General features: G+C 44.7%; 1 protein-coding gene across 8 annotated transcripts in view; it reads left to right on the top strand.

Annotated features, from left to right (window-relative positions):
* The window catches only part of LOC106565973 (regulator of G-protein signaling 3), a 202382-nt gene that overhangs the window by 142683 nt on the left and 36111 nt on the right, over nt 1-23588 (top strand). For 7 of the 8 annotated variants that reach the window (XR_006757932.1, XM_014133716.2, XM_014133701.2 and 4 more), the window contains one exon: nt 1346-2251. Coding sequence is in view for 7 of the 8 variants with exons in the window: in XM_014133716.2 (XP_013989191.2) it covers nt 1346-2251 (906 nt within the window). In the remaining variant the exon portion in view is untranslated. Of the gene's footprint in view, nt 1-1345; nt 2252-19266; nt 19341-23588 lie in introns of those variants that run through there. The other variant, XM_045691139.1, reaches the window with a different exon arrangement.

Below are 23588 nucleotides of genomic sequence, written 5' to 3'. Positions count from 1 at the left end.
GGGTTTTGACACTCTAAATGTAGGTATCAAACCAGCCATAAAATAATGCAATATATGTCACAACAGGTCTAAATACATGTGTCATGACAGTGTTATGACCATATTATAGTAGATTATGACAAGTTATGACAGCTGTTATGAAATATTATGGCATGGTTATGCCTGTGTCATAACGTGTTATGATGCTGGGTGTCAAGTGTTGACGGTAATATATATAAAACAACAGAAAATCTAGATTTAGACTCCACAGGGCCTTTAAAACTACGATATTTTCTCTACGCCCCATGGCAAAATGTATAGAATTGCAGGAAATGAATGTTAAAACAAAAAATGTTCTCTCCACTGTCAAGAAGGGGGCCAATAAAAGGCTGAATAATGACTATGTGTGGTGTAGCACCGTAGTGGCCTTGCCTTGTATAGTACAGCTCCCTCAGCAGAGTCCAACACCAGAAGACAGACAACGGGAGGGGAGTGGGTTCAAGGGCAAGGGTAGATAAAACAGAGATGGGAGAAAGAAGGTATAGGTGAATATGAATGGAGAAGAGATGGTGGGGAGGTGATGGTGTAGATGGAGGGTTTCAGATATACTCAGGGGGGTTTGAGCCAAGAGGTTCTATGGAGGACATGTTTGTTTTCCTCCACATTGCTCCCTCCCGTCTGTCCCAGAGGCCCTGAGGTGGTTGGGCCAGAGTGTGTCTGTGTGACACCAGACAGGAAGATAAAGTACCAGGAATGTGTCTGAACCAACAAGCAATGCTGCTGCTGGAAAGCTGAGCTGTGTGTGTGTGTGTGTGTGTGTGTGTGTGTGTGTGTGTGTGTGTGTGTGTGTGTGTGTGTGTGTGTGTGTGTGTGTGTGTGTGTGTGTGTGTGTGTGTGTGTGTGTGTGTGCGCGCGCGCACGGTGAGTGCATGAAGGGAAGTCAAACAGGCTGTATCAATCTCGTCATCATAAACACACGTTTCCTGGCTAAACTCAACATCCAACCAAAATCACTGGCTTCTCTTTCACTGTTGATAGTTGGTATGGAGCCATTAGTCTCCCAGGCACGGAACACACTAACAGGTCAATAGGATTGTAATGGATTAATAAGAGGTCAGGAGCAAAGATTTGATCAGGCCTTGATCAGGCCTGGTGTTGGTATAGGCTTGTTTCTCTATTGATTTAATAATGTGGGATGTGTCTTAATAGATTTTTGGTGATTGGGACCATTTCAGCAGGCTCTGGTTAACTGTTGCTTTAGCCTAGTGCTAATAAATGTGATTAATGTTCTAATCCACTTCATCAAGCCCTTTTATATGCAATAAATGTGCGGTGTGACAGTGTTTATAACTCCCTCTCCCTCCAGATGCTGGAGCCCAAGGTGGACACCCCTCCATGTGAGCTGGGGGGAGGACGAGGCCTACCCCTGCCACGGGGGTCTGAAGAGGACCACCTCTACCCCTACCCCTCCAGCCCCTCAGAGCCCCTGACCCTGGGCAACCCGCACCCCTCTGAGCTTCTCACCCCCCTGGAGGAGGTCTGCACCCCACTGGGCGATGGAGAGGAGCACAAGGTGCCCCCCACCCAACCGCCCTCCACCGAGTGGGAGGACAGCAAGAGCATGGAGGGCACTGAGCCCGAGATCTGGAGGGAAAGTGAGGAGGTGGAGGAGGGGGAGGAGGAGAGGAAGGGTGAGGAGGAAGCAGAGATAGAGGAGAGAGGGGAAAGAGAGAGGGAGGAGGAGGAGGAGGAGGGAGGAGATGTGAAACCCCCGGCGACAGATGACGAAGCCCCGTCAGACCCCCCCGACATCAACGCCCCCCCCTCCTCTTCATCCTCCTTCGTCATCCCCGAGCTCCGCCTAGACCGCTCCTTCAGCGCCGATGCCCTCTCCTCGCCCAACACCGACGAAGAGTATGATGAGGATGATGATGAAGATGACGATGATGATGAGGAAGATGACAGCGATGATACCTACCTAGAGCGCAGTGACAGTAAGCGCCGTAGCATGGTGGAGGGCTCTGCCTGCGAGAAGCACGGCGGCAGGTTGAGTGTCCAGAACTCCCTGCGACGCCGCACGCACAGCGAGGGCAGTCTGCTGCAGGACCCACGCGCAACTGGCTTCACCTCAGACAACGCTATCAACTGCCTGGACCCAACCCACACCCACAAGGGGGGCTGGACGCTGCCCTCACCTAAGACCCTGAAGAAGGAGCTGACCAAGAACGGAGGCTCCATGCACCAGCTTTGCATGCTCTTCTCTGGCCGGAAGGTTAGTACAGAACCATGCTCATATTGTCAGACACACACACACACACACAAATGCACGTATGCACAGTGTTCGCACACACAAACAGACACACACACACCCATACAAATACATGCATGCACAGATGCGCACACAAACACACACACACACTAAATCACATAGGTTTATGCCATATACACACCAGTACCAAGAAACTATGCCATGTTTGGTCTACAGCTGTTGTATTCGGCCCATGTGACAAATACAATTTGATTTGATGTTTTAAAGGCTTGTGTCGATATAAGACTGATCATACAGGAAAAATCATGCATTCACTGTAAATATTTTAAATATTATTTTTGTATGTTCTGTGATACCATGTATAGGTTAGTTTGTCATCATAAGATTGGTTCAGTGGGAAAGACTACCTGTCTACATTTTAGAGATTGGCCGCCATCGAGTGGTGAAAGTGAGAACTTAGAAGGTCTTTACAGTTGAGTTTGCAGTATTCAACATTACCCACTAGAGGGCAAGCGGTGTCTGGTTCTCTTTTTCAAAATTTTCCATTGAGCAGGAGCAAAACCTCACCTCAACTCATACTCACCAACGATAAACAAGCTGTATTATTCCTTGTGACAGCCTGTGTGTGTGTGTGTGTGTGTGTGTGTGTGTGTGTGTGTGTGTGTGTGTGTGTGTGTGTGTGTGTGTGTGTGTGTGTGTGTGTGTGTGTGTGTGTGTGTGTTTGAGTGGGAGAAAGAGCAGGAGAAAAGGCTAAGATTAGCCTATGTCGAAACAGCTCTGCTGGCCAATAGTGTGACTGTTAGCTGTTAGTAGGTGGTAACTAAGCATCTGAGGACACAGCAGAGGCCATTCTACTGGCTAATGTACAGTCACTTGATACTAAGATGGATGACCTCCGATCGCGGATTTGCTACCAACGGGTCTCTTGGAACTGCAATATTCTTTGCTTTTCAGAAACATAGCTCTCAGACAAGATACCCCCCACGGCTATCCAACTCGATGGATTCTCCATTCACCGGGCGGACAGGACAGTGGAGTTGGGAAATCAAGGGGGGGAGGGGTTTGCCTCTTCATCAACCAACTGGTGTGTTGATTCCAGCGTGGTGGAAGTGTCGACCCACTGTTCACCCATCTTGGAATACCTGATGGTCAAATGCCGACCCTACTAACTCCCAAGGGAGTTTTCAGTTGCTATCGTGACTGCTGTATACATTCCACCTCAGTACAATAAAAATAACAATCTGGTGCTTAACGAACTGTACAAGGCTATAAACAAGCAGAAGAACTACACACAGAGCCTGTCTTTCTGGTTGCCAGCGACTACGAGCGATAAAGTCCTAGACCACTGCTATTCTACCCACAAGCAAGCATACAAGGCACTCCCTCATCCGCCATTTGGCAAATCAGATCGTGACTCTGTACTCTTGCTTCCTGTTTACAAGCAGAAACGGGAAGTTTCTGCGATTCGCGCCATTGAGAAATGGTCACCAGAATCAGAGGTTATGCTACAGGACTGCTTTCCTACCACTGATTGGAATATGAATAAGAACTCTAAGACTTCATGCCACAATGACTACCGCCCTGTAGCACACACTCAGTTATGGCACACATTAACTCCTCCATCCCAGCCACTCTAGACCCACTCCAATTTGCATTCCGCCCCAACAGATCCATAGATGACACATTCTCAATTGCTCTGCACACTGCCCTCACCCACCTAGATAAGAGGAATACCTATGTAAGAATGCTGTTCATTGACCACCATTATACCCTCCAAGCTCATCACTAAGCTTCGGACTCTTAGGATCCTGGACTTCCTGACGGGCCGACCCCAGACGGTGAGGGTAGGCAACATCACCTGTGCCACGGCTGAACCTTAACACAGGGGCCCCACAGGGGTGTGTGCTTAGTCTCTTTCTGTGCTCCCTGTTTACCCATGACTGTGTGGCGATGCACGCCTTCAACACCATTATTAAGTTAGCTGACGACACGACGGTGGGGAGGGAGAGAGCTCTAGTTGTTGGTCTGACATGGAGCCTTAAATGGCGTTTCGTTCTCTGTATGGAGGAAGGAATGCAGCTAGCAGGCTCAGCCTATTGGTCTTGGCAGATTCTGGGAGTAATTTTACTACCTATTGGCATCATGGACCAAGCTCTACAGCTCTGTGTTTCCATTATTTAAAAGGGCTGTCAGTCCCTCACACTAAATCACATGGCATCTCTAAATTAGGTGGGATCTAGATTGTGTGTGTGTGTGTGTGTGTGTGTGTTTAAGGTGTGTGTGTGTGTTCGTGCACTTGTGTGTGCATGTGTCTGTCTATCTGTGTGTAAGCAGAATCTAAGCTATCATGTGCTGCAAAAAGAGGAGATGCATAGGGTAAAGCTGGTTCAATAGCTTTACCAGTTGGGGGGATTGGGGATTCACAAATGGTGCTTTGGTTGGAGCTGTTATAGACATGAACATGTGGATTATAGAAAAAGAAGAATACACAACATTTGGTTGTGGATCAGCAGTTTTTCTCTTGTTATGTCTGTCACTGACAGTCATACTCAATTAGCCATGTTAGCTAACAAGTTTTAGGTTGGTAAATTAGTTTAGCCAGCTGTCTAAATCATGGCCCAATACTGACCGGGCATGCAGGGCACATGCCCAAGGGCCCTGACGTCAAATCACTCTCACTCAGATATCACTAACATGGCATATCAGGAAATGTTCTGTAAAACAGCAAAAATGTTCTCTTTTCCCCATGGCAAAATGAGCAGAATTGCCTGAAATGTGGTATAAAATTGGAAAATGTTCTCTCTGGCCCATGGAACAATTTACCTAGCAATACCTACTGTAGCAATGCAAAACATTTCACACATAATCCAAAAAGTAAAAAGAAAGAAATGAAGAAATATCAGAACGAGCAATGTCAGAGTCAGGAATATAAATATATATGTATATAGTGGTGTGTATAGACAGTATGGACGGAATGTTAATAGAAAAGGTGTATATAGGATGAGCCATTACTAGAATACAGTATATACATATTTAACTAGGCAAGTCAGTTAAGAACAAATTCTTATTTACAATGAAGCCCTACACCAGCCAATTGTGCGCCGCCCTTTGGGACTCCCAATCACGGCTGGTTGTGATACAGCCTGGATTCGAACCAGGGAGTCTGTAGTGACGCCTCAAGCACTGAGATGCAGTGCCTTAGACCGCTGCACCACTTGGGATACACTTTATATGTTAATACTGTATCCCATTAGATACAGTGGCATGCGAAAGTACTCACCCCCCTTGGCATTTTTCCTATTTTGTTGCCTTACAACCTGGAATTAAAATCGATTTTTGGGTGTTTGCATCATTTGATTTACACAACATGCCTCCCATTTTGAAGATGCAAAATATTTTTCATTGTGAAACAGACAAGAAATAAGACAAAAAAACAGAGAACTTGAGCGTGCATAACTATTCACCCCCCCAAAGTCAATACTTTGTAGAGGCACCTTTTGCAGCAATTACAGCTGCAAGTCTCTTGGGGTATGTCTATATAAGCTTGGCACATCTAGCCAACTGGGATTTTTGCCCATTCTTCAAGGCAAAACTGCACCAGCTCCTTCATGGGTTCCGCTGGTGTACTGCAATCTTTAAGTCATACCACATATTCTCAATTGGATTGAGGTCTGGGCTTTGACTAGGCCATTCCAAGACATTTAAATGTTTCCCCTTAAATGGCTTGTGTGTTGCTTTAGCAGTATGCTTAGGGTTATTGTCCTGCTGGAAGGTGAACCTCCGTCCCAGTCTCAAATCTCTGGAAGACTGAAACAGGTTTCTCTCAAGAATTTCCCAGTATTTAGCGCCATCCATCATTCCTTCAATTCTGACCGGTTTCCCAGTCCCTGCCGATGAAAAACACACCCACAGCATGATGCTACCACCACTATGCTTTACTGTGGGGATAGTGTTCTCAGGGTGATGAGAGGTGTTGGGTTTGCGCCAGACAGCATTTTCCTTGATGGCTAAAATGCTCGTTTTTAGTCTCATCTGACCAGAGTACATTCTTCCATATGTTTGGTGAGTCTCCCACATGCCTTTTGGCAAACACCAAGCATATTAGCTTATTTTTTTCTTTAAGCAATGGCTTTTTTCTGGCCACTCTTCCGCAAAGCCTCTGGTTTCTTTGTTGCCTCTCTTTGTGGTCTCTTTGTTGGTCTCTTTGTTGCCTCTCTGATTAATGCCCTCCTTGCCTGGTCTGTGAGTTTTGGTGGGCGGCCCTCTCTTGGCAGGTTTGTTGTGGTGCCATATTCTTTTCATTTTTTAATAATGGATTTAATGGTGCCCCGTGGGATGTTCAAAGTTTCTGATATTTTTTTATAACCCAACTCTGATCTGTACTTCTCCACAATTTTGTCCCTGACCTGTTTGGAGAGCTCCTTGGTTTCCATGGTGCCGCTTGCTTGGTGGTGCCCCTTGCTTAGCGGTGTTGCAGACTCTGGGGCCTTTCAGAACAGGTGTATATATACTGAGATCATGTGACAGATCATGTGACACTTAGATTGCACACATGTGGACTTTATACATATGCACACACTACTTTTCCTTTTGGATTTTTGGAAACAAGTACTTTTTTTCATTTCACTTCAACATTTTGAAATATTTTGTGTATGTGCATTACTGCATTCTGTTGTCTGTTACACAAAATAGAGTGCAGTAGGACACAGTATTGACCCTAGAGTATTACCACATAGCCCATCTGAGTTAAAAAACTCCTCTCTTCTTGTGCTACAACCAAATACCTAGTTCCCTTGTGCTGTCAGCGCTGGTGTACACCAAAGGGATTTATACACTGCAGTATCCGACATAGCCCCAAGCCTTGTTTCTGTGTATATACGATGTAGACAAATTATGGTAGCCTTTAAAGTGCTGGAGTGTATAGTTAGTCAGCATAAAGATGCCAAGTGGCATGGATGGAAACATACTTGAACCTTCGGAGAGATGTGTCAGTGGTTTACATCAGGAGGAGTTAACTATTTACGGGCAGGGCTTGATATAGTTGTGAAACACAAATTCCACCTTGTAGATATTTTACATAACTCATGTGGATACATTTTTCTTAGATGAAAAAGATATTGATTGTTATTTCGTAGAATTGTCCATCAGCGCCACCTCCTATTGGACAGTGGGTTATTTATGGTGGGTTATTTATACATAGCTCCCCCATGGATCAATGGCAAGCTCTCGAAGGCTGTCAGAGACACCTCGTCACTTAGCGATTGTCACTCTGGGTTACCAAACATCCCAGTAGATGAGAAGGATAGACACAGTCGGTATTAGATAGAACGTTGCGGCCCCGCACACCTGTGGGGAAAGCAACCTGTGGTTACCTAGGTTTCTCCATTGGCTCACAGCAAGACTTGACCTTTTTCAAACGCAATTTTATTTTTGTCTGCTTGTTTTAGTCAATTACAAAGCAAAATTTAAGCAAAGTACAACATGTCTAAACACTACTTTTCAACATTGCCTGCTCCCTTGTTCTCACTACTAAAAACGTAATATTGTACGGCTTCCCTCAGGCCCCTTTTTATGCCGGTGCTAGCAGCCACATGAGTGAGTGCTAGCAGAACATTAAGCCAGCTAAGACCAACAACACAAACAAAGATATACAGTGAGTGACGTTACTAATGGACTATGCTAAACAAGTTAAATGTCTTACCTGTGACTAAACATTTTCCACACACATAGCTACACACAGCCTACTTGGTCCCCACATTTCCCACTCTCCCACGCTGAATAACCTGAAGCCACAAGACTCTTCTCACAGGCTTTATTTCCCTACGTGGGAGCATTGATTTTTGACCTGGTTACATGTACTTTGACGAACACAGAAGCTTTTCGGCATGTTTTGTTATTTTTGTGTAAGAAAAAATTGAAGTCGAAGTTGGCTCTTTTACACTTGGGGTCAATGGGAAAGAATGTTTGTTTTCCCCAATTTGTAGGTGTGGTCGAGGGGAATTCCTTATTATTCCGTGAATATCGACTCGGACTATGGAGAAAGACAAGGGCAAATGTTGGTGTGTGTTGGCATCTCTTGTCCACTCTTCTATTCTCATCTCTTCTCTATCTCTATCTCTTTCCTCTTAGCTCTGGGGTGTTTATCTATTCCTTTAATAGTTCTGATTTACACGCTATTGTCCTCTTTTCTTTCCGCTCTGCTCTTTTCCCCGTGTTAGAAGCCTTTAGTGCCCCTTCATAAGCACAGAGAGACAGACAGGGAGAGAGAGAGAGAGAAAGAGAGTTAGAGAGAGAGGCACCCACCAAGAGTGTGCTGGAGCCAATCTCAATGTGATGATTAAATCACAATGGCTTATTTTTTCGTTGGTGCCTGAACTCCTTGTCAACTTCTCCTCCACACAGATACATCACACTCATATACCTGTCTGGCTCAGGGCTGCAGGTTATTGTCATTGGGTTACACTTGGAATTAGTGTTTAGAAAAGTGCATAGAGAGCATTCCAGGTGACATAGGTGCCGAGGTAACCTGAGTTTACAAGGTCAAGCCATTAGGTTGATGGGAGTTGGATCTCTGTTTGAAATTGCTGCATAAACACATGCAATCTTAATAGGCTAGGGAAACAGCATTTTATTGTGTTTACTGAGGGAGCTTACTTTTTTATGCAGCACCACACACAAGAATGCACTGACACATAAATATATACAAACATGCTGGTATGTACTCACACACGCACACGCACACACACGCACACGCACGCACACACACACACACACACACACACACACACACACACACACACACACACACACACACACACACACACACACACACCTGCCCATCAGGATTAAATAAAACATGTTATGTGAGTGGTTACGTAGCCGTCAAAGTGTGTGTCTGTGTGTGTGTGTGTGTGTGTGTGTGTGTGTGTGTGTGTGTGTGTGTGTGTGTGTGTGTGTGTGTGTGTGTGTGTGTGTGTGTGTGTGTGTGTGTGTGTGTGTGTGTGCGTGTGCGTGTGTGTGTGGTGTGCGCGCTGATGTGTGAGTGTTCTTTAGAGACAGCGGGGGACAGACACCTCACACTGAGTGAGAGATGGATGGTGAGATGAAAGATGAGTCTGGTGGTATGTTGAACTCATCCTCCCTCTATCCTCCACCATTATGTAACAGTTCAAAAACTGCAACATCCTTCTGGGCTTTGTGAGAAGCAATAGTATTATAATCATGGTCTGGTAGGACAAGACTGTCAACAGTTAGTTTGTCATGGTATGTGAGGACCACAACGACCAGACCACAGAGATGCACTGTACTTCTCTCTTCCTCAGTCCAGACAAAAGATATAGAGGGTTCTAAAGGAGGGAGAGAGGGAGAGAGGGAGCGAGCGAGATAGGGAGGGATGTTGCGAGCCACAGTCACAGTACAACACAGAACGGAGCACATTTGCTCCTATTCATGATGTAATTTCAATCACGATTAAGCTGTTCGCTGTTCTCTCCAATAGGAATCATATGGAGAAAATAGAAAAGAGTTGATCACTAACATTAAACCCTATGAAGTCTTTAAAGTCATGACCTGAAAGTGCCTTGACATCATATACAGGTCATGACTTTTGGTTCATGGATGAAGACTTCATGTTTTGCTTGGCTGAAAAGCAATTGAAGTAGAAGACAATTTCATTGAAAGTTCTGGCCTTGAGAAAGATAAAATGTGAATTTCAGAGTCAAGGCCAGGGAGCTTTCCAGGGAGGTTAAAACTCTGTAATCTCTGTGTAGTTTTCCTCTCTGTCAAGTCTGTGTGGTCTGTCACTACCTGCTGTTAGTTCAGACTACTCTAAGCAGTCCAGTCTCAATACACATTACACAATATCTCCTTGAGTCCTGGAAGAAAAGTTACTTCAGCAGCCAAGTTTTATCAAATAACTTCAACTACTTTCTGACAACATCTGGGGATTGGGTCAAACTGGGCAGTATTTATTTCTAATGTAGTTCCTCAGCTACTAGCTAGAGGGCATAGTGGGTGAAGGGCACAGCCTTGCTGTTAAAAGGCCTGCTATTCTTACCCTTAACAACAGTCTCAAAAGCCAGTTAACAAGACACATCACTGCATGGCAAACACAGTGCTAAATATGGACCTCTCTATCTTTAGGGAACGACAACTGAATCAAGATGTAGATAAGAATTGTGTATAGAGTAGTGTTGCTGTTGTAGTGAAGTCCAACGCTTACAGAGAATGACTGTTACATTGACATTGTCTCATTCTGTTAGCTTAGCTAGCTCCAAAACACACGTAAAGACACTGTGTGGTCTACAGTATTGGTGTTTACTTTGGTCTCAGAGAACACAGTTACGGTTAAAGCATTTGGCAAAGGGTACTACTAAGAGTGTACCACTCCAAACAGCGAGGATGCTGGGTAAACATGTGGCTGTGTTCTGGTTGGCTGGGACCATCCGAGGGGACAAAGGGTCATCAGGGGTCAGTCTCATGTGGGACACTGGGGCTGGAGTCATCTAGTAAAACACTAAATGGGTAACATGTAAATATTTGTGGAGTAAACTGTGAGTGTGTACAGGACATTCAACCCACGCCAAGGCCCATTAACAAATGCCTGACTGGAGAGCATGTGGGTTTTTAATATGGTGTTTGATATATGGTATTTCACAGTTTATCCAATCTTGTCTTGACTGGAGTTTATATAGTAATTTAATTACATGTTTTATTGACATTACATACACAATACATGATGTAGGCCTATAGCAGGGGAGTTTCTCAATGGGTTTTGTGAGGTTTCTAAGTGATCATCTCCAGTAAGGTTCCCATCTCTTATTCCCTTTTACGACCAGTACAAATGGGTTTAGAACGTATATGAACTGACCTACCTTTTATCCAAACGTGATGCTCATGATACATGAGCCACTCTTTTGTTTATTTCCAACATCATCAGCAGGTTTTGGGAAGAGGATGAACGGGGGGGTATGACTGTAAGTAAGTGTGTGTGTGTGTGTGTGTGTGTGTGTGAAGAGGCATTAACGTGGCAAGGATAGATCTTCATGATACATATCCCGTGTCTTACTTTGTCATAGAATAAACTAAGGCACTGGTATAGTTACATAGTGTTGTCTGTCTTGAGCAATAGTCTCCCGTATTAGTTTCTCTCTCTAACATTTTCTGTTCCGCCGGCCACTTGGAAAGGTCTGCTGGGACTGGAGCTGATTGAAGTGAAGAGGGGGGTTGGGGGGAATTCAGCTTTTGGGGAGAGAGGCAGGTGTAATGACAAGGATGGAGCATGCATCAAGGTAAAGAGACATTAATGAGGAAGTTGGCCTTCTGTTTTCATGGCTGTTACCATGATTACACCTCTGATACAGCGCAAACATTCTAAAAGTCAATCACATATTGTTTATCTGCGTTGGTTTGAATCCCAGCCTAAGAAGCTCTGGGCAAAAGTAGTTGATGACATAGATCAGGGGTAGGCAGCCCTTTTCCTGGAGTGCCACAGGTACAGCAAGATTTTGTTCTAACTATACACCACACCAGACCAACTGAGCTAATTGATCAGTTCAGTGATTGCCTAAATTCAACACACCTGGTCTTCCAGATCAGTTCAATCTTAAACATGAAGTGCCTGCAGCCCTCCAGGACCAGGGTTGCCTACCCCTGACATAGGGAATAGAGAACCTTTCTTTACTCGCCCACAGTGACAATGACCCATTCCTGATTGGTCTAGACACTCCATTCTAAAGAGTTATGTGGCCTGCTAACACAGGTCATTGTTTCCTGCCTCACCCCATTTGGATAAGTGTTAGATAAAGATAATGCAGTAAAAATGTACTAAGTGGGTTTAGTAGGGATGAGTTGTGGCCTGTGACACATTTTCTCTTCACACCCTGCTACATTATTCTGCGAGGTTAGCGCATGATACTAGGCTATACATACAACTGAATGAATGCTTGTGTGGTGCGCTACGTGGCGTGAATGCCAACCCAGATAGAGATAGATGTAATGGGTAACGCATGATCAAAATACCCTTCAGTGTGCTGGGGTAAATATACTGTGAGACTCGAGGAGGGACGCATTTAGAGCGGGGAGAATGCTAGCTAAGTATGTGCATTCCTCCAAGGGGATGCCGCTAGACAGGCAGGAAAAGGGGAAGAAATTGTGGCTCTGGAGATAGACAGTCACACTGACATGAGGGGGAAAGAGCAGGCTATCTGGGCGACTACGATAGCGGGGTCTTCTGAGAAGAGCCATCAGAATGAGGTTTTCATGGGCTTATGAAGGAGTGTCAGAATGTTCTGACATGGACGCCTTTCTTAGTGACTGACTGTCTGTCAAAACAAATAGAATGGTTATGCAACTTAAAGAGATGTGCCTGCCTGCTTTTTAGATTTCCTGCCTTTCCTAGGGATATTACAGGCCATAGTTAAACTGGAGGACTCTGTGTGCTTTTGTTTGTGTAACTATGTTTTTATACGTCATTTCATTTCAAAATGGTAGACATTGTCCCTGCACCCTGACAAACAGTCTTCAGTATTTTATACACTTCACAACTACGAAGTGCCAAATATTATTAATATGTGAGAGAGAGAGAGAGAGAGAGAGAGAGAGAGAGAGAGAGAGAGAGAGAGAGAGAGAGAGAGAGAGAGAGAGAGAGAGAGAGAGAGAGAGAGAGAGAGAGAGAGAGAGAGAGAGAGAGAGAGAGAGAGAGAGAGAGAGAGAGAGAGAGAGAGAGAGAGAGAGAGAGAGAGAGAGAGAGAGAGAGAGGTTAAGTCTCTCTTCTCTAATCTAATCGGAGACTCCCTTTGTTGAACAGCTCAATGTCAAACAAACTATTCAACCTTTTAAGGAGACATTTATTCACAGTCATACTTATTAGTATTAACATTACATTCATTATCATTCTTAATGGTTAAATTTACGTTGACAACTTAGACAAGTTCTGTAGCCACTACAAATTTAGAAATGCGATCCGAGATCTGCCATTGCCAAGTACACTACATTACCAAAGGTATGTGGACACCTGCTCGTCGAACATCTCATTCCAAAATCTTGGGCATTAATATGGAGTTGGTCTCCCCTTTGCTGCTATAACAGCCTCCACTCTTCTGGGAAGGCTTTCCACTAGATGTTGGAACATTGCTGTGGGAGGATTAGTAAGGTTGGGCACTGATGTTGGGTATTAGGTCTGGCTTGCAGTCGGCGTTCCAATTCATCCCAAAGGTGTTCGATGGGGTTGAGGTCAGAGCTTTGTGCAGGTCAGTCAAGTTCTTCCACACCGATCTTGACAAAACATTTCTGTATGGACCTTGCTTTGTGCACAGGGTCATTGTCATGCTGAAACAGCAAAGGGCCTACCCCAAACTGTTACCACAAAGTTGGAAACACAGAATCATTTAGAATGTCATTGTATGCTGTAGAGTTAAGATTTCCCTTCAATGGAACTAAGAGACCTAGCAGTGGAAAAACAGCTCCAGACCATTATTCCTCCTCCACTAAACTTTACAGTTGGCACTATGCATTCAGGCAGGTAACATTTTCCTGGCATCCTCCAAACACAGATTAGTCCATCGGACTGCCAGATGGTGAAGCGTGATTCATCACTACAGAGAATGCATTTCCACTGCTCCAGAGTCCAATGGCGGCGAGCTTTACACCACTCCAGCTGACGCTTGGCATTGCGCATGGTGATCTTAGGCTTGAGTACGGCTGCTCGGCCATGGAAACCCATTTCATGACGCTCCTAACGAACAGTTGTTGTGCTGACTTTGCTTCCAGAGGCAGTTCGGAAGTGTTGCAACAGAGGACAGACAATTTTTACGCACTACTCATTTCAGCACTCGGCAGACCCATTCTGTGAGCTTGTGTGGCCTACCACTTCGCGGCTGAGACGTTGTTGCTCCTAGACGTTTCCACTTCACAATAACAGCCCCTAAAGTTGAACGAGGCAGCTCTAGCAGTGCAGACATTTGACCAACTGACTTGTTGGGAAGGTGACATCCTATGACGGTGCCATGTTGAAAGTCATTGAGCTCTTCAGTAAGGCCATTCTACTGCCAATGTTTGTCTATGGAGATTGCATGGCTGGGTGCTCTATTTTATACACCAGTCAGCAACGGGCGTGGCTGAAATAGCCAAATCCACTAATTTGAAGGGGTGCCCACATACTTTGTATATATAGTGTATTAATGAAAGATCGGTGCTTATGCACAAAATACTTTATCAGTATGTTGATTACCCTCCCTAAACCCACAAAGAGCATCCTCCTCTGGCTGACCAAGTTCAGAGTATAGGATATGCACTGACTATACAAAACATTTCTCATTCCATGAGATAGACTGACCAGGTGAATCCAGGTGAAAGCTATGATCCCTTATTGATGTAACTTGTTAAATCTACTTCAATCAGTGTAGATGAAGGGGAGGAGGCCGATTAAATAAGGATTTTTAAGCCTTGAGACAATTGAGACATGGATTGTGTATGTGTGCCATTCAGAGGCTGAATGGCCAACACAAAAAATGTAAGTGCCTTTGAATGGAATATGGTAGTAGCTGCCAGGCACACCGGTTTGAGTGTGTCAAGAATGGTCCACCACCCAAAGGACATCCAGTCAACCTGACACAAGTGTGGGCAGCATTGGAGTCAACATCCCTGTGGAAGGCATTCGACACCTAGAGTCCATGCCCTGACGAATTGAGGCTGTTCTGAGGGCAAAAGGGGGGGAGTTCAACTCAATGTTAGGAGGGTGTTCCTAATGTGTTGTACCTGTCCTAAAATAGAATCATTTCAGATCTGCACAAATACCTAGGAGCTGAAGGCCAACTTAGGTTTCAGTATCAGAACACCAAGTTATAAACGTCATGAATGGCACCCTTTTTCCTTGGGACGTAGCCATGATAAGTTGCCATTCAGAATGCCCACGCTCAGTAGTCTGCAGAATGCAGCCAGGCGGTCTGTCCAAAGTTCCCAGCTCCAATCCCCATCAGGTGGTGTTGCTACCAAGTGGGCCAGCCATTTAACATTTTGACATTTTAGTCATATAGCAGATGCTCTTATCCAGAGCGACTTACAGTAGTGAGTGCATATATTTTCATAACTTATCGTACCAACCCACACCCCACTAACCAAACCTCTAGACTTGACCCTGCCATAAGGTCAGCCTTGCGTTAGCTCCCTCTCTCTCTACAGGAGCTCAGTTCCTCAGTCTAAAATGAAATGTTTTCTTAAATCCCTGCCACAATGGCTTGGTAATCCCCAGCTAATGAAGAGAAGCTCTTTTGTTTGTTTGTGTGGCGGTGATTGTGTGGCTGCTTCCTCTGAGGCTTTAGCGTGCTGGGGTCTTAGAAGCAGCATTATGAGACACAGTGGGAATGGGCTATGGGAACAGTCTGCCTTCATCCATTTAGAACGAAATGTTGCTTGGCACTGATTCAGGAACAGTGTGGAGGAACATTGGTGAGTGGGGATTTGCTTCTAAGGCCTTATAAAGTGCAGGAGAGCTGAGAGACTGAGGGAGAGGTGGACAGTGCCCTCAGATCAATCATGTTTTATTTGCATACAGCTTTTTCTGTCCTTAAGTGCTCAACTTAACAGTCACCCAGGCCCAAAGTTCACAAGAGACTTGAAAAGGTTGACAGGACTGCCATTGCCAAGTGAGGGAGGGATGTAGCTTCTCTGTCCAGCTCCTCTCTTCCCGACAAACCTCTTGTCACTACCTACCTAATTTCCCTCTGTGTGTAGTGTACAGGCGTGGGTTGGCATAGGAGGTTGTGTGGTGTCCACAACAAGACATCCACAACAAACTAGCCCTTGACGTCTGGCTATGTGGAGAACATCCAGCAGGCCCCTCTCTTCATCCTCCATGCAGTGTGTGATGTGTGTGTGTGTGTGTGTGTGTGTGTGTGTGTGTGTGTGTGTGTGTGTGTGTGTGTGTGTGTGTGTGTGTGTGTGTGTGTGTGTGTGTGTGTGTGTGTGTGTGTGTGTGTGTGTGTGTGTGTGTGTGTGTGTGTGTGTGTGTGTGCGTGTATGTGTGTGTGTGCATGCATGTGTGCGTGCACGTGTGTTTGTGTAGGTAGTGACTGCCTGTTGGGTGCGTTAGTGGCACCGGTTGCCATAGCAGTGCTTTGGCAAGTATTGTGTAGAGAGGAGACACACTCACTATGTCAGTGAACAAGCCTTTCACCAGTCGATAAACACACACTGACTCAGACACACTCGACACACACTTCTACGCAGGGAGTTTCAAGGCAGATCTTTCTCTCCATACTCCGTTGCCAGGTTCCACAAGCTCATAGTTAAGGTGTGAGGTTAGTTGGGGCTGGAGATGGAACTTGATAATGTTCATCACTCATTCTCCCTTCCTCTTTTTCTCTCTCTCATCGTCTCTCTCTTTCTCTCTCATCCCTCAGTCCCACCCTCCACTGCCCAGAGGTCCATCTCCTTCTTTCTCACTCCCTGTTCTGTATCTCCCTCCATCATCTTCTTCAGTACAGCCTGTTCTGTAACCCTGTTCCCTGCCTGGGGAGATGTCAGGTAATTCCATCCCTATGTCACCCTGACTCCTAACAACTGTGTTAGAGAGTGTGTGTGGTGGTGTTGTGTTTTGGAGGTGGTAGAGAGCCAGTTGGGGAGTCTTCATCGCTGACATTAGCTGAGAGAACACCCTGCTCTCTCTATCTCTGTGTGTAGCACATTGATCCCACAGAGAGAACACGGCTTCTTCCCAAATAGAACCCAATTCCTTATTTAGTGCACTACTTTTGACCAGGACCCATAAGGCTCTATATGACTACATAGAGAGTAGGGTTCCATTTAGGATGCACACCAAAGCACCTTGAACAACAACAGAAAGCCCAGTCCTTTTCCCACAGGCACGATACAGCCAATAGATCATGTTGATGGTCAAATAGTACAACGTCTATGTCATATTCATCTCCTTGTTTACTCACTATCTATTTGACCCTTTATCTGACCTGTTCATGCTCATAAGTACCTCATGGAGTACATGACGTTAACCAAGTTTCATAACTCATCTGAACTTTATATGACCATAATGTACCCGCGGTCATGTCTCCATATCCAATGGTAACACAACACGGTCTGTGCTACAGAGAAAAGGATATTGTTCTCTAGCCATGTGCTACTGACCCAACAAGAACCACATTATCCAGCGCTTACTTCATCTTCCAAATCTCATTTCAGGAATGCCAATGTTTAAAGGCCCAGTGCAGTCAAAATTATGTTTTTGCCTGTGTTTTGTATCATATTGTACAACAGCTGATAAAACTAACACTGTAAAAGTGGGATTTTGTTTTACCACTGTTAATTCCTGATAGTTGCTGGTTGAAAATACAATCTACACAAGACCTTCTAATCAGCAGGTTTGCATGGGCGGGAGTTTCGGCTTTCCGTGGTGACATCGCCATGCGGTAAATTGGTTAATAGACCAATAACAAAGAGAGTTCCAGACCTCTGCCAATAACAGCTAGTTTTCAGTTTTCCCCTCCCCACTCAGACCACTCCCAGACTGTCCTACAAAATTCTTGCTTGAAAAATAGTTTTTTGCTAAAAAGCTATTTTTGCCCATTTTCATGGAACTCTATTACAGTAAGGTACTTACTTATTATGGCCTGTGTCAGTAAATGTAAAAGTATTTGATATTGATATAAAAACGTCTATTAAATAAGCTTCTGATGAGGTATTTTAATATAATTTTTGAATTTATAGCCATAAATAATATTTCCACAGTAGTTGATTGTCACGTGTGCTCCCTCTCCGGCCTCTAGGTCACCAGGCTGCTCATTAGGGTGCACACCTGTCACCAGCGTTAGACGCATAATGACTCACGTGGACTACATCACCTCCTTGATACCCTGCCCTATTTATGTCACTCCCTTTGGTTTCATTCCTAGTCGTCATTGTTCCTGTTCTATGTCGGTGCCCTGTTCGTGGTTCTTGTTATTTTATTTAATGAATGTATTCACTCCCTGACCTTGCTTCCCGACTTTCAGCGTACGTCGTTACAGAATGACGACTCATCAAAGGGAGTGTTTTTTTGTTGTTGTGTTTGGGGTAATGTCGGGACCGGGTGTTGGAGCCGGAGCTATCTGGGAGGCCTCAGCCGGTTTGTAGGCTCCCATGCTTCAGCGCGTTCGATAGGCTCCCATGACGAATTTGGGTGAACAGGTTCCCATGCCTCAGCCGGGGTAACCAGGGAGGTCTCAGCCGGCTCATCAGGTTCACTCCTCTGCCGGTTCATCAGGTTTCTGCGCCTCAGGATCGTCCCTGTGGTTGGCGTCCTGCGGCTGGAGCCGAACGCGCCGGGGGGCACTGTCACGTATGCTGTCTCTCCGGTGCTCTAGGTCGTCATGCTCCCGTGCCTCAGCCAGATGGACAGGTTCCCGAGCCTTAGCAGAGGTGACCGGTCTGCTCCTGAACCCCGGGATCGTCATCTTGGTCGGCGTCCTGAGGCTGGAGCTGCGCGTTGGGGAGGGAGTACTGTCACGTGTGCTCCCTCTCCGGCCTCTAGGTCAGCAGGCTGCTCGTTAGGGAGCACACCTGTCACCAGCGTTAGGCGCATAATGACACTCCTTGATTACCTGCCCTATTTATGTCACTCCCTTTGGTTTCTTCTCCAGTTGTCATTGTTCCTGTTCTATGTCGGTGCGCTGTTTGTTTCTTGTTTTGTTCTTTAATTTATTAAATGTATTTACTTCCTGACCTTGCTTCCAGACTTTCAGCTTACATCGTTACATTGATGTCCAGGAGCTTGAGCTTTCCACTTTGGTATATGTGGTTTTTCACCAATGAATACAGTAACAAACTAACTTTTGATTGGCATTGAGTTGAGGGCATGCATTAGCCTGTGAATTGGGACAGTCCTGCCTATCATGTACCACTCTATTCTCATGTCCTGACGTTGTACTGATATATCTCTGGCTTAGACAGCAAAGTAGACACAGGAACTTCTGTGTGGAGATGATAAAGACAGAGCAATTTACTGCTCAGATAAACTCAGTGCCTGGAAACCAGTCGACCGATACTGCTTTGGAGTTGGGCTCCATGCTATTCTGTTCAATAGGTTTCTTCTATGGAGAGCAAGGTAATAGTATATTCTATTCCACATTTTAAACATTTCTACGCTTTGAAATGATGTACATGAAAAAAACGAGGATTATTACTGGTTATAATATGTAGCCTATAAGCCTGCTACAATGTTACACTGTTCTTCCATGACGTGCTAGCTGGTGTGTAGCTCTGTTGTAATGTATATACAGTAACTCATGCACAGTGTTAATGGGGAAACCAATTGCAAAATATCCTTGTGTTATCTTATGACGAGCTAGGTGTTGTTTTCCCCTGTTGTGATACATGGTGTAGGGATGTATCTCGCACACAGTCTCCAGAGAAGACCATGTGAGGATCTAGGTGTTTACCTCAGCTGAGAGGTGGAGTGTGACCCGCAGTGACCATGTCTGACCCGAATCATTCCCCAGATGCTCTCTCTCTCTCCCTCTGCCATCCTCAAGTGGAATGCCGTTTACACCATTCCTCCCAGGTCCCCCTCTTCCCTATTTTCCTGCTACAGCTTTCCAAAAACTGCCCTTTTGTCTTGCTGATGGCTGAACTCCACCTCTGAGATTCCCTTCAGGGTAAATACCCTAGGTTAGATTTAGGGTCAGGTCTTCGGGTCTCCCCCTCCCTCTCCCCTTCTCCTCTTTTTCTTCTCCTGTCGCTGTCAGATGAGGGGTCAGGTCTCCCCCTCTCCCCTGTCTCCCCCTTTCCTTTTTTCTTCCCTCTCCCTTCGCTGTCAAAGGAATTTCTCATCAGCGCTGCGCTGGCTGTGATGAATGTCTCACTGCTACCTTTGACAGGGAGGCCGGGAATGAAGAAGAATTCCTATAGCTAATAATAGTCAGATGGAAGCACCCCCCTCAAAAATACCTTCTGTTGTTGTTTCTTTAACAATGCTTCAGGAATGTCGTCCTTTCCAAGGACCTATGGAAAAGGGTATAGGCCGCTAAGAATTGGGGACTGGAAGGCATGCCAAAGTTGTAGACGAAATTGCTTACCAAGGCTGATCTGTGGCCTTTTGGGAATGTCGCTAACGTTGGGGCTTTTGAAGTCTAAGGAAGCCTGGTTGGTCTATGTGAAGAGATCCACATTGTTCCACAACATCCTGTACACCACAGGAAGTTCTTACTCAGACAGGAAGCAGCCATGTCCTGCAAGTGCTGAATAACAGCAGGAAGAGACTGGGTGGGCGGGGGGGGGGGGGGGGGGGCTGGGGTCAGATTAAAAAGAAGCCACACACACACAAACATTTACTTTACAGAGTGAGGAGTGACTTATGGTTCTGTTTCCTGGCTGTGGTTTATTGAGATTGTCATTAGACACACTGGTTGATTGTGTGAGACTGTATTGGACTTTTCAGAATGTGTGTGTACGTGTCTTTATCAATGTGTGCATGCTTGTTTGTGTGTTTGCGTGGGTGTGTATATCAATTTGTTTGTGTGTGTATCAATGTGTGTGCCCACAAAACACTGCACAGAGGACCCATGGCTCCAGCTTTCTTGCCCTGTCCTCTTCTCCTCCAGTGAGTGTTGAGTGATATCTGAGGGTGCTTTCTGACTAACAATGGAGGGTCCTAGGAGGAGGATTCTACAGTTACAGACAGAATACAATTATCGTTCGTTCTAAATGTTCCATTGCCATACTGGCTGGCAACGTTCTTATCCCTTACTTGCTAGCTAGCCAATTACGGCTAACATACAGTCATGTCAAACAGTGCAGCCAGAATAACAACAGTAGCTGCATTTGCATTTGCATTTGTTTGAACTGTTTTCTAGTGGCATTTATTTGGACACATCCATAACAATTAGTTAATAAGGCACGATTTTGCCTGGCATAGAAAATGTGCTCTCTCGTCAGCACAATGTTGTTCAGAGGAGCTATTCAACAACACAGCTAACACAGTCACTTCAAACAGAAGCTGGAAAGACTGCAAACTAGCTGCACTTCGTTTCGTTTGACATTTTTCATTTGTGACCGTCGGGAATTGGGACATGGTATATTTTTATATTGGATAAAAGTAGAGACTCAGAACTAGAAAATTGTATATCATACGCTACAGTTGAAAAACAATGGGAAAGTAATTCTGCTTTGAAAGTTGATAAACTTGTAACCTCCACTTTTGAGAAAATGACCCTTTGAATGTTTTGGTAAACCTACTGGAGAGCTTTTCTTTGTCTACACCCATTCAGCATCGTTCACAACCTCTTAAGCCTTAGCCCCACCCATCTCTTTAAGTATTTACATGTGAGGCCATGACCTTAACAACCAAAGATTTCAAGACTAAAGGCTAGTTTATACTAGGGGTGTGTTCATAAATTCAGTCTGGAGTGCCAGAGTGTGCGCAGAGTGCGCTCTGGGCTTTTGTAAACTCAGAGCATTGTCAGATTGTCTGTTCGTAAATTCAGAGCGTTTTGCCTCGGAGCATTCAGAGCGCACACTGGACGCTCTGGCTGAGGAGTAGGGTTGATCCGAAGGTTCTGACTTAACAACAGCAGGCAAGCACCCAAGCTAATTGGCTGAGGTTGGCTAGCTTGCTAGCTACTTCCAGATGCAAATGAGAGAACAACTCACTCTGACCATTTTACTCGCCCTACCAGAGCTAGTTAGGCTATTTTTACATTATCAATAGCGTCGGTGACTGTAACTGTGTGGCTGGCAACAATTTAATTACGCTTTTTTGTCAACGTTTACTGACACTGGCCATATTCAACTGGTGTTGAGCGTTCGTAAATTCGTCAGTTATTCTGCATTCTGGCACACTCAGAAGAGAGTGCTCTGAAATCGCTGTAGATAGCCAGAACGAATTTACCAACTACATCTATTGACAGTTGTCGCAATGAAATCATGAACATTCTATTGAAATGGTTACTTGCATAGATAGTGGAATATTTTGTTTAAACATGTAGCTACAGTAGCTAGCTAAACAATGAACCAACTAATAACATTAGTACCCTGCATGAATCTGCATGTAGCTAACCAACCAGGTTCAATGTTAGCTAGTTGATAACATTAGTCAATAACTAGTAATGCAAATGTCTCTGAGATACGAATAATATTACTACATAGATCCTATATGTAACGTTAGTTAGCGAGCCAGCCAGCTAATGTTAGCTAGATAGCTAACAGTACTCTTTAACTTGAAATGAAAATGACTTTCTGACAAAATTAGAAATGTGTAATATCTGAAAATATCACGAGCTAGACTATCTTACCCATATACATGGATGGACGCTTCTCCCTCTCTGTGACGGATGCCATGGTTTCCCTTAGTTTGAAGATGTAATCCGGAGACAGGTGTTTTATACAATAGCCTTCTGTGTGTTCTCTTTTCGACTCACTAAGCATATGTGCAATCAAACGTCAGAATTTCTCAATCTCCTTAGCTATCATACTCTAATTCCACTGATTTCAAAACTCGGTCCTACTACGTGATATCTTTCAAAAAGCCACGTTAGAAAGGATAACCTACACATACTGACCAGCTCATGTTATAGACAGAAGCGGGCTACATGGAAGACCAATCTGAGCTCATCTCTCGGCATGACCAGCCAAGCCATTATTTCAGCCAATCATGGCTATCGGGAGGGTTCCTACCTTTTTCCATGGCTAAACCAACTAGGCTCCAAATTTAACAATTGTATTCGTTTTTACAGATGGCATACAAGTTTGTTATTAAAGCACAGAAGCATTTCTGTTATTTAAAAAAAAATCTAAATGCATTTTAATTTTAAATTGCTCTCCCGTGAAGTAGTGATGCTCGACTGACTGAGAAACGCTGCCTGCCTGTCTGTCTCGTCCCGCCTCCCAACACGTTCATTACTATGGGACACCTGGAGATCGGATTTCAATATTGAAACAATGTTGCAAATGTCAGAGAGACAGACAGCAAGATTTACCAGACACTTAAACAATTATGTCATGAAGGATAGGATATCAAAGAAATGAGAAGTGAACAATGTGCATCAGGAATGTGCTAACAAGTCAGTGACGTCAAAGCGCTCGCATTAACCCATAAAAGTCTATTTGATAAAAAATGTTATTTGGCCTTGATGTTATTAGCCTATACAAGCGCATTGAATAACAATATTTTTTTTTTTGCTAATTTATTAAAAACAAAAACCAGAAATATCGTATTTACATAAGTATTCAAATCCTTTGCTATGAGACTCGAGATTGAGCTCAGGTGCATCCTGCTTCCATTGATCCTTGAGATGTTTCTACAACTTGATTGGAGTCCACCTGTGGTAAATTAAATTGATTGGACATGGTTTGGAAA

The sequence above is a fragment of the Salmo salar genome, chromosome ssa01, assembly GCF_905237065.1.
Source record: "Salmo salar chromosome ssa01, Ssal_v3.1, whole genome shotgun sequence".
Taxonomy (NCBI): Eukaryota; Metazoa; Chordata; class Actinopteri; order Salmoniformes; family Salmonidae; genus Salmo; species Salmo salar.
This window is presented reverse-complemented; position numbering and strand designations above follow the sequence as displayed.